The 19000-nt window shown below is 36.2% G+C and overlaps 1 protein-coding gene across 2 annotated transcripts in view; it reads right to left on the minus strand.

Annotated features, from left to right (window-relative positions):
- Positions 1-4617: 4617 nt before the first annotated feature.
- The window catches only part of LOC135072454 (pyrokinin-1 receptor-like), a 44715-nt gene continuing 30332 nt past the window's right edge, over positions 4618-19000 (minus strand). Inside the window, exons 2-5 of one of the 2 annotated variants that reach the window (XM_063966360.1) lie at positions 8346-9236; positions 7428-7648; positions 6853-6958; positions 4618-6425 (exon numbers count right to left, since the gene is read on the minus strand). In XM_063966360.1, the coding sequence (XP_063822430.1) occupies positions 6115-6425; positions 6853-6958; positions 7428-7648; positions 8346-9138 (1431 nt within the window). In that variant the 5' untranslated portion in view covers positions 9139-9236 and the 3' untranslated portion in view covers positions 4618-6114. Of the gene's footprint in view, positions 6426-6843; positions 6959-7427; positions 7649-8345; positions 9237-19000 lie in introns of both variants that reach the window. The other variant, XM_063966359.1, reaches the window with a different exon arrangement.

Consider the following 19000-nt stretch of genomic DNA (forward strand, 5'->3'; position numbering starts at 1 on the left):
AAATAATTCATTCGCTGAACTCGATGTCAAGTCGTATTTTAAAATGGTAATTAACTTGACTTTGTTAGTGCGTAAAGCAATAGCAACCGAGTACAGAAAGTATGAGCATGATTGTAGTAAAATATAACAAAATTTAAATCTATAACATTTTATTCCTATTAAATTATTCAGTAAGTATACCTATGTACTCGTATTACGCAATTACGAAAAGCTGACCCGTATAAAAATACAAGCGTGTTAATTTCAGTAACACATTATTAATGAAGCATAAACGTTATAAAATGTTTTTAGCTAAAATATTATTCAAATTACGCTGTTATCTTTACTCTATTTATGTAAGTACTCTTAATAATTTCTTTTTCCTTCCAATGTGAGTGGTCGAACTTTGGACCTTTGGGCACACTTTGAGCATAGACAAACACTTGAAATAGCAGAGCCGAAAATACAGATACGCACAGGATTAAGGCAGATGTACGACGATTGGTTCTATTTTCCACAAGAAAAATCTATTTTCTGTAAAATGTAGGATTTTCCGGAGAAGAAAAGCCGGTCCTTATGTAATTTTAAACCACCGACGCTACATCATTTATTTTAATTCTGTAAATATCGATCGAAATCGACATTACATTTCCTGCCGTTGAATCTTCAATAATACTCCTCTTCCTTTATCCATCCTCGATGATAAATTGTACTGATATGAACGGACTACTATGCCGAGAGGTTCGATTCCCGGCCGGGCAGAAATTGAAATGATGAATTTTAATTTCTGTGAAAAGTCTGGGTGTTACTATACATAATATGTACTTATGTATTTAAAAAAAAAGGTATTTAAGTATGTTTATATCCGTTGTCTAGTGCCCATAGTACAAGCTTTGCTTAGTTTGGGACTAGAGGCGCAGTGTAAAATGGCCAAAGATATTTATTTATTTATATGTATAGTTTCAAAGAAATAAAAGAGTTTGTTTAATGTGAAATACTTATTTATTAACTTATAGCATCGATTTCCCACGTGCATTGTCTACCGATTTTTAAGAACTATATTAACGGACTAGGCCATTTCGATACGAAATAAAGAAATAAAATACACGTCAATGTTTAAATACTGCTGTTAAGATGAACTACACAGAACTGTCCCACCCGTGACACTGACAGGGGGGCGCCACCATCAATACCGGATCACTGGTTCCGATTTTTGCCACTCTGGAAACTATGTAGTACAACGATGGTGGCGCCCCCCTGTCAATGTGTTTGATGGGACAGTTCAGTGTAGTTCATCTACAGGGTGTCCCAGAATGGGTGAATCAAACTGATAGGGGAGGTAGCTCTAAAAAAAAATGTTGAGTTCGGATTTTTTTTTTAAATAAATTGCTCTAAACTCGAAATCTAGTCATTATTTTCAAAAGTTTGTTTACAGATAAACGAAGCGATCATGTACAATTAATATTAGTAAGAAAAAAGTACAAATAAACTCCAAACGCAGCAATTATAGCCAGATACTTAGGCAAAGCTGATTTATTTAAACTTAAAAAAAAAAATTCCTTATGCGCTTTATTTTTTTTCATATTTTTTAGGGATAGTACATTAGTATTAGTCCCGTGCCAAATAAAGATTTTTATTATTATTATGTTTGTACGCTTTGGAGCTCACGGGTCAAAAGTGGCCCGGTCCTTTATAAGGCTTGCGTGGGGATACAGATCCAACACGTAGAGGCCGTTTTAAGCGCAAAATAATCGACAAAAGTGAAAGTGGTGCACATGCTGGATCTAGTCTCTGACTATATCATGGGATGTAGCCAGAGGCCATCCCTAGCCTGTGCACAGGAGCTATTGCAGTTATTGGAGAATGGACAAGGGTTATGGATGAAGGATGGAGGGACTGGTTACTGGGCTATGGATGGAGACTACGGGTCACCTGCCTGGTTCATAGTCTCGGACTGAAAAAATGGCAGGCGGTGACTAGCCAGCGACTAAATGGCCCCCCCCTGGCGTCATGGGTCGTATAGACCAGACTGAGGGGCAACATTGGCGTCTGCCAGCTCAGGGGTGTAGAGAGGTGTGCTGCGCTTTCTCCGGAGTTACTCGCGGCGTTATGCCCTTTAACACTTCCACCCCTGGAGCATATAGCTCTAGCGACTCCACTCTGGACGGCCGGTTAAGGCAAGCCAGAGGTGAAAGTCCTGCAGACCCTCTCGGATTCCACTTCGGCAAGCCGAAGACGAGGGTCTTGACCGACTCTCGGGAGCACTCGGATTAACAACTGGCCCCGTGGTGTCGCTACTCACCAACAGCTCGCCACAAAGCTGCCCTGCGGGGCTTATTATTATTATTATTATTATTATTAGTAGAGTTACCTCCCCTATCAGTTTGATTAACCCATTCTGGGACACTCTGTATATTGAACCTGTGACAAGTTCACCTTTGAACCATATCAAGAGACATTAACTGTCACAACACCTGCTCGATTACGGTCTAATACCTAATCATGTCATGAACCAAACCTAAAGTAACTCATTAATTCCCTTGCGAGGGGTAATGTACTGGATTTCATTAAAACTTCGAGGGCAATAATCTTGTTTGAATTTGAAACGTCGAAATTCGTATGATTAGTATTCAACCTCTTTGATTCGGAATCGGAATAGGAAATTAGAATTTTATGTTTTACTATTCCTATCTAGTACTATGTAGCTTGAAAATATCAAAACATCATTTTCAAGCGAGCTGTAAGAAAAAAAAACTGTTGATTGTTTGCGACGGAATAATAAAAGAAAATATAAATAGAAATACTCCGGTAATAATGTGATGAGTGCGATTCTTCAAACAGTGGCTGCCATAGGAAACACTGCCTTGATTTTTCTTTCAGGCACTTTAAAATGGCACTAAAGATATAGGTATGTCAACGCGAAATTGGGAACTCCGTCAATTTATAATATAACGCGTAAGATTGTAAACTAACAGTGGGTTAGGTTAGGTTAGATTGTAATTTAACTACGTCAGATTATAATCTGACGGAATTCACAATATTACGGTGACAGGTACTGTACCTGTCTACCTCAGGTAACCTGAGGTACACACAGAAAAACTGTTTGCATAAAATTAGCTCTAACTAAAGTTCAGACAGGTGCAGATGTTGGTTCGTCATTGGTATAGGGTTCAAATATGAATATGCTGGATCGAATAAAAATATATTTGTAAACCCACTCCTAATACAATCATTAAAATAAGCTGGAGGATTTAACGGAAATATTATTAATTAAAATCTAATGTTGCCAGCCGAAAGCATATCAGTGGACTGAGTGTGAGTACATCAAACGGCCTCACTAGTGATCGCGTTAAAAAATATATTAAAAATTTAGTTCTTGGAAGTTTTTACAATCTGTCATACATTTAACATCATTTTTTCACGCTACGTTTGATGTAAACTCACACTAACCCCTCAGGCTATACATATTTTTTAATTGATAACTTTAAAAAAAAAAACGACTTTAAATGCGTGAACACAAATAATACCTATTCAACAAAAAAATAATCGTTCAAATTGGTTCATAATCGGCGGAGATATTGCGTATAAAAAAGTTCATCCCCAATTTTCCACCCTTGGGGTGAAATATTTTCTTCAAATTCGCATGAAACCACCCTTTTGATAATACCTATTCAACAAAAAAATAATCGTTCAAATTGGTTTATAATCGGCGGAGATATTGCGTATAAAAAAGTTCATCCCCAATTTTCCACCCTTGGGGGTTGTTTTTTTTATTATTAAATTTAAATGGGACCACCCTTGAGGTATTACCTATACGCCGAAAAAAGATTTGTTCAAATCGGTTCATAATTGACGGAGTTATCGCGTAACAAACATAGAAAAAAAAAACATACGGGTCGAATTGAGAACCTCCTCCTTTTTTTGAAGTCGGTTGAAAAATAGCAACTATCACAATTACATAATAAAGTAGGTATCTCAGTGCTTAGCTTGATGTGCTTTCGTCTGGGAGATTGAGCAAGGAATAACTGAGATTGTTCAGATGAGATTTCCCAAAGCACTACCGAATGAAACTTTAGGTATTGTCAAAACAAATAATACTACCTAGTTACAAATAACTTATACTTCGCCAATTTTCTTTACGATGAAGCCCAGACTGTAAACTGTTTGTGTACCTATTACAAATCTATACTTATAATAAATCTGTAGAGAGGTCAATTCTGTACATGAAATATATTTTCAAAATAACTGTCAGGGGGTGATTAGTGATCGATACTGATGCCAAAAATGCAATCAGTTAAATTTTTGTCTGTCTGTCTGTCTGTCTGTCTGTCTGTATGTTCCTTATAGAAACAAAAACTGCTAGACGGATTTTAACGAAACTTAGTAAAATTATTCTTCATACTCCTGGGCAGGTTATAGTATACTTAGGAATTCCCACGGGAACGGGAATTAGCGGGAAAATCCTTTTGTATGAAAAATCTAAACCGCTTAAGTTAGTCGCTTGAAATTTGGCATGCAGGTATCTTAGTTAACTTAAAGCTTAGTTACAACAGGATATTGCAAAATTCCCACGGGAACGGGAGTTAGCGGGAAAAAACATTTGTATGAAAAAATCTAAACCGCTTAAGTTAGACGCTTGAAATTTGACATGCAGATATATTAGTAAACTTAAAGCTTAGTTACAACAGGATATTGCAAAATTCCCACGGGAACGGGAGTTAGCGGGAAAAAACATTTGTATGAAAAAATCTAAACCGCGTAAGATAGATGAAGGGGGTAAAACGGGATCCGCGCGTACGAAGTCGCGGGCGGCCGCTAGTAAATAAATAAATTTGCTCAAGATCAGTGTGCTTAGTGCTTACCATGGGTTTACGTTAGATGTGCTCACTAGCGACTGCGTAAAAAAATAACATTATGATGTATGAGATATTGTGTAGCGGCTACTTTCAAGAAATAAAATCTTCATATAATTTTTTGACGTACATACGAGTAGCTAGCGAGCACACCTAACGTAAACTCATGGTAAGTACACAGGTGACATCGTAGTGACACTAGAGACACAGCGGAAGAGAACTTAAGTTATTTATAAAAATATGTAAAAACAATAGTTAGGAAATACTTTTACATTATTCAGTACCTAATAACAATAACTGCTTAACTTTTATTTACAAAACTCTTACAAAATATACCCTTCTCCCTTTGTTTCAGACGACTGGTAACAAATAAAACGTTAATTCCTAATAATGTGAAATTATTTACAAAAATGCTTTAGATTTCTGAATGAGACGTCATGGTCGTAGTAAAATGAATGAAAATATTACATATTTTCAATGTGTTATTATTTCTGCCGTTATATGAGAAAACATGTTTCCCGCCACCGCGTTTAACATACTTTGAAAAGTAAGTATTATTGTAGTACAAGACACAAGAAATATACATAGCAAGATAATAGAGTTCGGTACTAGGTACTACGGGAATACTTATTATGCAGGAAAGAAACAAACATTGTCTGTTTTGCTTAAAAAATAAAGACTAACGTACCTATTATCAACTTTACATTCTGAAAAAATAAACTGAATAAAGAAAAATAAAATAAAATAAAAATTCTTATCAGCTCTACATTATGGCGTAAGTATTTGGATGATACCTACACGTGTCACTAAAATATTGTCAAATGGGATCGATTAAAAACAAAACTAACAAGTCTAATAATAAAAAAATTACAACGATACCTACTAGGCGAGCACTCATCCCCTAGTCAACACGAGATACCTTTTTCCATTTATTACCAGTCTTTTAAACATCATTGTTTTTTAATCCATCTTTTAAAACGCATCCATTTAATGTTCTAGTTATTCTTAGTATTTGATTTAACCTAGCACAAGGGAAACAATATTTTCTCTTTTTTTTACGGTCACCACTTATTATAAACTTATTAAGTACATCACAATTCTTAAAAACACCACACACGAGGAACACATATTTTTACCTACTGCTAAAAGCGGTGTCTTGATTCAATAAAACAATCTCACTAAATAAAATCTATACGTATCTTGTTACCTCGACATTTACAAAGACTTTATTACTTCAATGTTCTATACGACTTCAGTCTATTTTATTTGAGACAATGAATTTTTAAGTCACATCTGCTCCGCTTAGAGAATGTTCACGTTCTAATTTGCCATTTCTGGTAGAGATCATTATTTGTGGTATCTCTCTAGTTTTGATACTAACGAATGGTGTTTCGTTGATGAGGGAAGTTTTTTGTGTTTGTTGAATACTGTTTTTCCTGTTGTTCCTGTTTGTTTTGTTGACGGCGAGCTGATTGCTGCGGCCGCTGCCCGAGACGACTTTCTTGCAAGCGGGGCAGATTAACTGGCTAGTCTCCACGCCGTTTTCTTTGGTCAAGCTTTGTAGTTGGGCGAGATCGTTTCTTAAAGACTTCCCTGCGAAAAAGAGATTACAAAAGTTAATATATATTAAGATAAATAGGTATACCTTTATGACTTTTATTAAACATTTATCATATATTGTTGTCAATACGAGTACATTAAAACACCATACAAAACGCTGAAAGAAGCTGAAAGACCAAACTAAAGCATACAGGAAAAAATACATATTTTTTATGGTATGGTGTATTATGTTATGCCTCTATTGTGTACAACTTTTGGTTGGATTTACGGGGGTTCGTTTCTCAGATGGGTTGTATTTTTTAAAGAAGTTTCTACAGGATATGTAGGCTTTATCCATTAAAGTTTAGCATTTGGAATCTAAAAGAAAGTGAAGTAAAAAGTTTCAGCCAGTTTACTTATATTAAAATTATTTCGCATGCGGTGGTCGTGCTTAAGTGTGGACTACTAGTACCTGAGCTACCTGTGTCCGAGGAGGTGGCGTTCTTCACGATGCCCACGGCCGTGTAGGAGCAGCGCTTGATCTCCAGCTGCTTGCCGGACTGGCAGCACCACTGCCTGAACGTGTTCTGGAACATACACATGCATTTGAACACATGCATGCATGCCAGACAAAAAGAATAAAAGGCAGCCGCAGCCATTGAGCTCGCGTGTTTTGAAAACTGCATGAACGCAAAATGTGCGTGAGTTCGGTGCTAAGAGGCGCGTGCGCCTACGCAAGCATTTTATTTGCTTATTTTGCGTGTGTTAAGTAGTAAAAAAACATTTGCGTAATTATAATGTGCGTAATAAAGTCTAGATTCAAACAGTCCCATGTGTTTTTGTCTTTTATTTCAAAGTGATGATTGTTCTATAAGATATTTACGCCCATATTCACAAACGATGCTTAGTTGAATAGGGCTCTGTGATTGGTTCGTTGTGTCACCCTGTGCGTTCACGCGCACTGTGAGATCTCATAGTAATGTTTGTGAATACGGGCTTAGACGCTAAAATATAAATATGATACTCGAAATAAGTTGCTTTCTTTTGGATACTCACTTTGAACGCCTCTCTGAACTTATTGGACATAATGTGGTAGAATATAGGGTTGATGCACGTGGACATGTAGTAGAACACGCCTGACGAGTAGGTCAGGAAGTAATAGACCTTCAGCAGGATGGGTGACCGCGCCATGTGGTCGGGCGTGGTGCCGTAGATCGCCACGAGCCGTTGAGCATGGAACGGCGCCCAGCATACGAAGAAGGCCACCACTACTGCCACTGTTGAATGAAATGGGTATAGTTTTAATTCATTATTTAATAATGTTGTTGTTTTTGCGTGTCACTGAATAAAACAATTTTCTTTATTTCTTTTTTTTATTCGAAATCTAAACTAATAAATAACCCAAGACCTGAACTAATTAGTTACTGCCACAACGTAATACGATAGTTGAAACTTTAACGTAATTTTGACTTGGAATTTATAACATTTAACAGTATTATGAAAGTTGCTTCAAACGATGATAATAATAATGTACAATGTAATGCAATATGTAAATACTGTACTCGTATTTTCATGCTTTTCTTCGTTTATTTGATACATTTAACATTACATGATCATCTTATTATACTAAGCAAATAATGCTACCTGTAGAAGGAATTTACTTAATTAAGTACATGATCAAATAAGTTCATTGTAAATTGAAGAACCCAGCCCGTTTATGGCTTAGATACTGTTTTCCTCTAGATTATTGTAAGCCCTAGTTCAGATTAGGTATTAAAGAGGTTGGTTTAATTGAGGCCGCCAGTGCCCTTTGCCATTCTGTCTGTCTAAATCTTAGAGCCTTCCTATTATGACAATTTAGCTAGTAATTCTGTTACTAATCAGGGAGAGTTTAACTACTAACTAAATAATATAACAGGATTTAGATGTATTTATAGGAACTTAGAAGAATATTAAAATGAAATAAGCACTTACCTAACATCTTCACTACTCGTCTAGTAGATTGACCGGGTTTTCTGTGCGCTTTGTGCGCGCAGCTCAAACTCCGTTCAAAGAGCTTTGGATCTCGGACCTCCTTGCTCATACTCGTCTTCTTCAGTTTCAGACCAATCAGCGAGTACAGGACTGTGATCAGAACCATCGGCGCGAAGAAGAAGAAGAATGTAGATATTTCGAACGAGTGCTCCACGATCACCCGTGTTTGTAGGCACATGGTTACACCTCGGTAGTTTTTGATACCGAACTGCAGAGCTTGAGGTAATGCTAGTCCTAACGCCGCTACCCATAGCATCAGCACGTGCTTCGTTGCTCGAGAGAGTTTCGACATCTGATGCGAAACAAACGGATGGCATATAGCTAGATACCTCTCTATAGTGAACAGAGTGATGGTCAGAACACTTGCGTTGGTGGACGTCTCCGCAGCCAGGCCTCGCATCACACAGAACGCTGGCCCAAACACGTAAGGCCACTTTGACCATATTGAATACATCTCTTGAGGCATTCCGCTCACAAGCAGAAGTAAATCTGAGATTGCTAAGCTGAATAAGTAGTAGTTTGTTGCAGTGTGCATGCTCTTATTGCGCACTATGACTATGCAAGTAAACACGTTTCCGAATAGACCAGTTATGAAAATTATTGAATAAATTATTGTGATGGGGATCACTATGTACAGTGAGTCTCTTTGCGGCCCGAAGATGGCTATAGGGTCGACTATGTCACTCCTGTTGAGGGTGAGGTTGGTTGCTTCATTTAGACTGCTCATGTTCATAGTTTTTGAGATCAGTTATATTTTAAACATCAGTTGGTGTTTAATAGGGTATGTTTTTCTTGTTTTCATTTCTTTCCGGGTGGTTTTCCTTACTGCACCTGTGAACAAAATTAAGAAAGTGAATTTAATTTTTTGGCCTCACTCTTACTTTTAGACGGGTGTATAAGAACGTGCTCCTTATCTTTGAATTAATTAATTTAAAATGATAATCCACTGCCACACTCGCTCTAATAGCTGTCTGGTGAACAGAAATTGAGCGCTTTCTACTAGACAGGAGATGGACTTTAACTTTTGTTCGCGCTATTTTAGATAAGGATGGATTTAGGGCAATTTCATCAATACCCTTCAGATCTTATCAAAATTGTCTTAACGTCGAATAACTCTGTCGAACGTCAGTCAGTCTGATGAGATTATTACGCTGTGGCCCAACACAGACGCGCGAACTCCATATTATAAAGATACTAGCGGTCGCCCGCGACTTCGTACGCGTTGCCCCCGTTTTGCGCCCTGAGGGGTTGAATTTTGGAAAATCGTCTTAATGAGCACCTACGTTCTAAAAGGCACCCCCATGCAAAATTTGAGACTCCTAGCACTTGTAGTTTCTGAGATTTTGTGATGAGTGAGTGAGTCAGTCACTGACCTTTTGCTTTTATAAATATTACCCTTATTTGCCATTTCTAACGTAGCAAAAAATATTTTCATGGCAACCAAACTGTCTCCCCATGAACTGCCACTCGATGGCCTGAGCTATTCACGTGACCGAGTTTGCTAACCGTATTCATAATAATTGAGCGGGTACCGATATTCGTAGCATGTTTAAAACATTCGCTTTAATGCAATTGCAACACTGCAAGTGTTAGATCGCGAAATAATATACCCTTTTTTATTACAATGAAATCTTCTTTTAGACATATTAATAAACAATTGAAAGTGACACTAATAACGGTTAAAAATGGCGCGTTATTATGGCTAAGGAGAAGTAAAAGCTGGAAGATGGAGCAGCCAATAACAAACAGATCAATTTTTCACATTAATAATATCAAAAGGATGTTTGTTTGTTGTCATCGCGATTACACGGCTGAACGGAGTCCTGTTGATCTTTGACACGCGGATATGGGTACTTTATCACGCAATAAAATTATGCGACTCGTGGAAAATATACAAGAGCAATTTTAGAGAGCGTGCGACATTAATGGTCTGTTAAATACCGTTTAACGTATAAATTAAAGTTATTTATTTCTAAGTAAGCTACAGAACTCATTATATTATGGCGTAGTGTACTTTAGAGCTAAATTAATACAGCTATTCTTAGATTTGTGATGCATTAACCCACTGAAAGATCATGAATTTCATAGTGCGGTTAAACTATTGCAGATGGCAAAATCTAGTTTATAAAGATGTATTTAGGATTTTCGATTATACAGTCATTATTTAGATAAGACGTTTCTAGTCGTCGAAATGAATGTTTCACTTGTTATCTTGTGAATTATGTAAGAGACAACAGCTCGAAATAGCTTAACCCTTCGAGAGTGTCCCTAATATCCGACGACACTAATGTTAATTTCCTCACAAGACGCAATCTCAGAGCAGGACTCAGGACCTTTGCTGAGTGAGTGAGGTCCGTCCGATATAATTATCACATTAAGCATTGCAGATTACGCAGGGGTTGTATGAGTACACCGACTTGAGAATGCTGAGGCAGTTTAATATCTATTTGAGCTGATTTGTATCATACTTTATTCGGCTAATGCTATGCTTAATACGAATTTTCATAGTAGGTATGACATTTAATTTTGTGGTACCTAAAAAGCCATTAAGCTGTTTTTATACGAAAATACGTTTCCAATACATTTTTTCTGAAGCAGATAGAGCGTAATTTAAACCTCTCTAAAACTCTAGTTCATCTAGTAATGGCAATTTTAGTTGATAATTGTAGTTATAAAAGGTAAGTAAATTAGTGTTTTCCAAATGTAGCTCCTTATCCAATATTAACAAGATATCTTTCTTTTAACCTAATTTAACCATTAGGATAACGTGTGGGAGCCTATACAGGTAAATAGAACGTTTGTTTACCTTAATTCCGTAATCTACTTGTGATTGGATTGGAAACCTGTATCTCTGCAATCTGAAAAATTGGATCGTTTGTATAATATGGGAATATTATGGAAACAAATGAAAGAGGTACTCCTTCAATACACTTGTATGTAGATTGGATTTCCACCTACGCATAATTTCCCCTGAATGTGTTTGTTCATACACATAATAAATGATAATGCAATGTTGTTGTTTGGAAACGCTTTGTTATTCGCGCCAAAATCATAAATATACCCGGAGTCTTTCAGTAAGTAATTGCATTAAATATTACAGTTAAATGCAACCATGGTGATAATCCGGTGACCTTAATTCAGAATTAGACGAGGTCACGAGCGTTCTTATTTTAAAAAACTGGATTTTTCGTATAGTTACACTGACGTGGATTTCACTAACGGGATATTCGGAACAAATTAAGCAGTCTGTTGACGACGGACTTTTGAAATATTGAATCAAATTTCCGGATAGCTTCTTTTAATTAACTTCCTTATAATTTCGCAGTGAGGCCAATGATCGTTAATCCTTCCCCTACGATATATTTAATTGGCCTTTACTGGTTGAGTTATTGGTGCTTAGCTCCTGATCCTTACACAGGAGTTGCAGCGGTGGGGACGAAGAAGTTGGAATTAGCCCATTTATAACGAAAAATGCTTAAAGCATATTTTGGTGAACTATGTTAGTAGATTATAACGTGTAAGGCGCACGTTATTGATTGACTGATCTATTTATTAACACACAGTTCAAACCACTGAATGGATTTCGCTGCGGCGGATAGTAAGCGTCCGTTGAAGAAAGGATTTTCCAAAAGTAACCTTTTATGGAGATGAAATGGGGTTCCAAATTTTAACACAGATGAAACCGCGGGAAAAAGCTAATTTAAGATAAATGTCTTTCCCTAAAAACACTGTTTATTACACCAGTGAACCGAGCAATGTCACCAATAATGTCACGATTGCGGAGCTCGGCGTACCTAATAGGACCCCACTCAGCATTATGTCCCGTTCGTGACACTGTAATGTAGGGCACGTAGCTGGATTCCAGAGGGTTCGATGCTGAGTGAGAGTTACGGAATTTACGCTAAATAAAAATAAACAATATCCACTAAGAGGTTTGTGTTGTGTTGAGTTCGAACCTCTTCAGACAAATAAATATGTAGATACTTGTACGTATGTAATGTATTGGTCTGGAAAAACGGAAACGGAAATCATAATGATTGTATCCGTTGTCTAATACTCATGGTTCATGGTACTTCTATAGCTTTGCTTTCTTTAGGGAAAAATAGCGCAGTGTATAATGTCCAAAGGTAAATACGGATTGAACTAAAATAAGTTAATAAAATCCTTATAATTAAGTACTGTCTCAATAAAGGTCGCAAGCAAGTTGACAAGTGTAAAGCGAGCTAGCACTAAATTTCCGAATACTAGGATTTGCTCAGTCAGTGTTTTGCTTCACTTGTGTCGCATTAGGTTCCGTTTTCGCAGGAGTTTCCAGTTGCACATTTCTAATGGTCCCTCCAAACATAACAACAAAGTCACAAGCTTAATTCTACAGAGCAGGGGTTCCCAATCTTATTCATCCCATGGCGCACTTATAAAAGTATTTTGTCACAACGCTTTACCCTTTGAAAAAGATACTGTCGAAAGACTGATGAAGTAGTCTAGGTTAGGTAGATAGGAACAAAAATTAATACATCTATCTCTACGTCGCACCAGGGCGCTGCGGCGCGCACTCTGGGAACCCTTGCTATGAGTGTTTAACTTCTGGTTTCAGTTTTTAGGTTTCAGCCAAACCAACGCGTGCAGCCTGCGTGCGCGATTCCGATCCTATTGATTTCTACTGATCGCCATCGCCATCGCGCACGCTGGTTGCATGTTGGTTACGGAAAATAAAAGGGCTTACCGCAAAGCGGCGTTTCGGTGTAAATAAACCAACTTTTATGACTATTTGTACTCGTGTATGTACAAAGTATCGATTTTGTTTTTACTACTGTTGTCTTCTACTCGCGGCTGTATTTGCATGGGTCTATTACATAAACTCTTTCTCACGGATCATTTTTTATTTCTTACTGTTGTTCCCACGCCTAGGCGTGAAAATGTAACAACAGTCATATGACAAGACATATTCGATATTAATGTTACGGTTAATGTGATAAATTGAAAATTATGAATAATCGCCGGTTATTATGAATAATTACCGACAGTTCAGGTAAAAGTAATAAGTACATGAATTACATTTATAATATCAGTGATTATTTAATAATGTGACCTTAGTACTATGAAATATCATAAAAGAACAATGGCTCATGTACCTATAGTGCTTGTGTAGGTACAGCCACACATTTTGAATGTTTTGATATCATTTAGTAATATAATTTGGCGAATACAAATTATATTAATATATGTTATGGGCTTTAAGGAAAAGTAATGTTACGCAAGAAACAGTCAAAACTCATTAGTTTCGACTGTTTCTTGCGTAACATTACTTTGCCATAAAGCCCGTCATATTGTTTTGATTTAAAGTGAAAAATAGGTTAAGGTGCGGTGGGGGTGGCCCTTGGGCCACATTTATCACTTTGACCGTCACCCCTAAGCCGCCTATTTAGTTTTATACACACATAAATGATCTCATATTAATCACATTTACCAAATCATGTGGTAATTATTCATAATAACCGGCGATTATTCATAATTTTCACATTTATCACTTTGACCGTAACATTAATATCAAATAAAAAAACGGTTGAAAACACGCGACAAAAAAATTTAAGCAGTTTTTAGTCAAATTTTGGAAAAAAATAAATAAAACAAAAATATCAATTAAAAAAATAGGTCACTTAGTGACCCTAAGGCGAACTTGTATTCTTAAAATGACCTTACCTATATACCCACGAAGTTTGTCTAACCTTCCGCCAAACACCCTGTATAGTTGCTAATGTAATTAGTTTAGTTTTCCGGACACCAAAAAACCATAAACGTTATGTTACGAGTATTTACCTTTCAAAGGTCTTTGAACCGTAAGAAGTGATTGATGAAAACGATTTAGGTACGAATATCCTCTTTGATCCCAAACATTTAACAATTCCAGTATAGCGGGCATCTTTCCATACGGAATACCATAAATACCGTAAAATCGGATAATACCTTATTTTATTTACATCGTAATGCTTTTCTGTACCGATAAACTAAAAAAAAAACTGTGAGTACAAATATTGAACCTACAATTATTTGTAACATAATAACATAAAGTGCCTGAAGGTCATAGCATCCAGTGTCTGACATTGAAGGTAACATCGACTATTTCACCAATACGTGGCATCTTATTTGACACATGAACAATTGAACAGGTGTTGACGCCGGAAGGTTCAAATTCCTAATTGTAATTGATGCAGCTGACTGGGCATTATCATTTGTCACTACCCTAAAGGTGAATATAGACTAGAGCATTTACTTGTAACAGAACAACGAGCCTCTCTATATATGTTCTAGTGTGTCACCCATTCACGAACCAAACGTCGTACATTTTGCCTGTATTTTACCATTCGTAAGAACGTTACATTACATAGAAATGATCGAGAAAATGCTGTAGTCTATACTCACCTTAAGCCTCGTTCACAATAGTAAATGTACTTCGGATGAATGGAGTAGTTTTGGAGCTACATTTCAGCAATGAAAGTTGCGTAGTAAGCACTCTCACCGAGCCAATCCATTTTGTCGTCTCCACCCTCGGTACGTAAAAGTTATCTCTAAGGTTGACAGTTATTCCGTAAAGTATGAAGTAAGAAATGCGAAAATAACTGCCTATCTATTTGCGAGCTTATTTCCTTAACTGCTGTAATTTTAATGACTTTTGTTTAGTGAAATTGTGCTTTTAAATAGTGCTTAGTTAAGAATGTACTACTAAGTTTATAGTAGTTATAGTTTATTTTCTTTTTCATTAAATAAAGAGAATTTTACGATGACGTTACATTTTTAACCGACTTCAAAAAAGGAGGAGGTTATATGTTCGACTGTATGTATGTTTTTTTTTTTTCTATGTATGTTCACCGATTACTCCGTCAATTGTGGACCGATTTTCAAAATTCTTTTTTTGTTCGATAGGGTACACTTCTGAGGTGGTCCCATTGTCACCAAGTCAGGATCTGATGATGGGATCCTAGGGAAATCGACTGCAACCCTCAAATTTTATAGGCACGTATATCGTTTTTCAAACATTTTCTTAAGTTATTCAAGTATTTGCTCATGGAAATCATCATCTCAAATTCATGAGCTGATGATAGAAAGTAAAGTAATAATTCTTTTAATTTTATAGATAAGTATAGTTTCTAAAGTTATTCAAGTGTTTGCATCAGATAGCCATCATCTCATCACGATGAACTGGTCATGGTAGGTACAACTCCTTAACGCTTAGGAGTTGGAGGATAATTCTTTAAATATTATAGGTACAAATAGCCTAACAGTTGTATTCTTTCATGTTTTTAAGGTGGGCTGACAGTTTAAGGTCTTTTTAGGTTGCCGATATGGTAACCTGTATTTTGTAGGGAATATTATTTTACACTTGACATTAAGAATATACTGCCTACCTTCAGTGGTAACACCAAGGTAATAATTAGTTAACTAAAAAGCAAGAAATAAGTTAATTTTTATAAAAAAAAATAAAACCGACTCCAAAAAACATACACTAAAAAGTAGAAAAATAATCACTAATTACTTATTTATTAGGACGAATTAATATTTATGTATACCATGATTGATACTTTTGGAGTCGGTGCAGGCAAACTTCACACGTTTCATAATCTTGGCACCGACTCCAAAAGTATCAATCATGGTATACATAAATATTAATTCGTCCTAATAAATAAGTAATTAGTGATTATTTTTCTACTTTTTAGTGTATGTTTTTTACAACTGGTATTTGACCACGGGACGCGGAATATAGAAAAAAATCCCCAAAATTTTACCTATTATACTTTGTCGATTTAGTCTGCACTTGGCCTTATATGCGTAGCCTAGGATTCATTCTCATAATTATCATAGTCTATGATCTGAGGATTCATCGTATTCATGTGCTACAATATTATGTCAAAGTGTTTGTAAGGAATAGGTAAGAATGTTTACAGTCAGTGTAAAATTAAAAGTTTTGGTCTTTGCTTTCGAGAAATATTTTTATGATTTTGTTGATACGTAAATACTTACTCATAGTAACTCACTAAAACAAATGTTTAGGGTGTACAACAGCCTATTCCTAGCAAATAATGAAATGCCAATAGAATCCCTATTAGTTACTTATCTATCAAGTTATAGGTATTCTATTTTTAGGATAACTGTGGACTTAACTATTTTCGAAATACAAAGGTTTATGACATTTTTATAATGCAGCGACCAAATTCCACGCGAGGCAAGGCGCAAAAAAAAAAATGGAGTAACGTCGAATTTATAGCTAAAGGTGAACTCATATGGCTGGCACCGAACGCGCAAAAGAAATTTTATAATTTTATTATAAACGCAGATGTTTTTGAGAAAATTCGAATATTTTTGAGAAATTTCGAGAACAATAGAGCAATATTAGCTTATTAAACGAACGTTTTCTCGTAGTTTGTGTTCATAAGATATGTTTCCTTCCTTATAAAAGTTTTAAAGTGTTTCGTTTGATTGATGAAATTTTGAAAATAATCTGCGACTTTAAAAGGATACGAAACTGGGGTTCTTAAAGTATGGATTGGTGTGCGTGCACCCTAAGCGGTACCGCATCTGTGTGCACATTACGTTAGGTGAGCTCGCTAGCGAATACGTCAAAAAATTCTATGAAGATTTTATTTCTTGAAAGTAGCCGCTAGGGGCGCTGCACAATATGTCATACATTTAAATGTCATTTTTTTACGCAGTCGCTAGCGAGCACCCCTAACGTAAACTCATGGTAGGCACACTGACCTACGAGTACATCGCTGCCCACTGAAGTGTTAACGATTTTGGCACTGACCAATACCACTAATTAATGTTTACTGAAAACACGCGAACATGAACTTGAGATAAATATACATTATCCCCAAATTATTAAATTAATACGAAAGAGCGTCTATTCCCTTAGTATTTTGTGTTAATTGAATTTTCATTTGGATTGACTTGTAGCTATCTATCGCCCGTAAGTGAAGCAACAAATCGAACGCACAGCATTAAATAGAGCTCTGTGATTGGTTCCTGTGTGACCCTGTGCGTCCACTCGCACTGTGAGACCTCATAGTAATGTTTGTGAATACGGGCGATAGTCACATGAGTTCGTATCATGTAGGTAACTGTAGAAAGAGAGTTTTTAAGTCGGTTTCTTCGCAAACACCCACCACTAGAAAAAGAGGTTTACAATATTCATAAGTTTCTAGCGCTTTTCTTGCAAACGCCCACATAATGGAAAAAAGCTATTAAGATTATACTTTTACACCTGAAAGCGTTTTGTCTTTTTATGTAATAAGTATTATTTTTCTCACTCTGGTGAGTTGGAAGAAATGTGTGTGCTAATTTGCGAGCGCTAGGTTATTATAATTATTTAGGTTCAATAAGGATGTTTAAAAGAAACGATTACTTACTTACGAACACTTGTTTAAAAAGTAGGTACTTAATATTGTACCACCTTTAAGTTCATAATGGAACGCTTAAAATGCGAGAGTTATCGTCTTAACCGTCTTATCGTTTAAAAAATATTTAACCAAGAAGTTTTAATTCTTAAACAATTTTTATCTGTATTTATGTGAATAAACGAATTGTGTTAATTAAAGTAATTAAACGATTGGCTATTATTAATGGTTTTATTTCGTTTCTAACAGTTTACGAGACAGTAGAGTTGAAGAGGAAAATCTTATTTCAATCATTTTAGGCAGCTTTTCCTCTAAAGATGAGTGTGTCTGAAGAATTTAGCAAATGTTCCACCATGTTACAACAAAAAAGGAAGACGGAAAGTGTGTAGGTACCTATATGAGCGGCGTTAGAATGCTTAACTGCCTATTTACCTGACTGCGCCAGCATAAGGAGAGTTATGTTTTTTCAGTTATTAGTTCAAGGCAATAGAACTCAATTTTTCTATCATATAAAATGGGATAACATTGTCACGGATCTATGCATGTCTCGCTATTTCAGGAGACTTATCTTATATGCCTGTAACGTGAAGTAGGTACGTAGTTTTCAGTATATAGATACGATTACATTTTTAATCGAATTGATTTTAATGATGCTACGTAAATTTATAAAATTTTCAGTTGGCGCATACGGTACGTAGGTACTCACGAGTAGGTACATTACGGGTAGGTACTTTTGCACACATTCCTCACTCGCATTTCTTGTACCAATTCCTTGCCTTCTTCGCTTATTTTGTATGTACAAACAAATACCTCAATAGACCTTTGCCACCAGAAAAGAAGAATTTGAACAAAGCTTGGAAAATTCAGTAAAAAAAACTTATAAAACTCATTTATTTTTGCAAATAGGCTTTTAAAAATCACTTTTACACATCCCAGTATGAACCCTATCACTGCTTCGGGACAATAAATGGGCCAGTGCCAGTATTGATTTCCTTACTGCCAGTATTGATTGATATTTTCCTCATGCACCACTCTGTTAACAACACACCGCATTTTTTATACAAAACAGTCTAATGCTTGGACTTAGAGATAAGGTAAGTATACAAATGTTCTAATTAGCATTTATTTTCTATTTAGATGTTGCTAGGTACCTAGTAATTATTTAGCTAAGTAACCCGGCAGACTACATACTTTTTGTCGGCCGAT

The sequence above is a fragment of the Ostrinia nubilalis genome, chromosome 6 (assembly GCF_963855985.1).
Source record: "Ostrinia nubilalis chromosome 6, ilOstNubi1.1, whole genome shotgun sequence".
Lineage (NCBI taxonomy): Eukaryota > Metazoa > Arthropoda > Insecta > Lepidoptera > Crambidae > Ostrinia > Ostrinia nubilalis.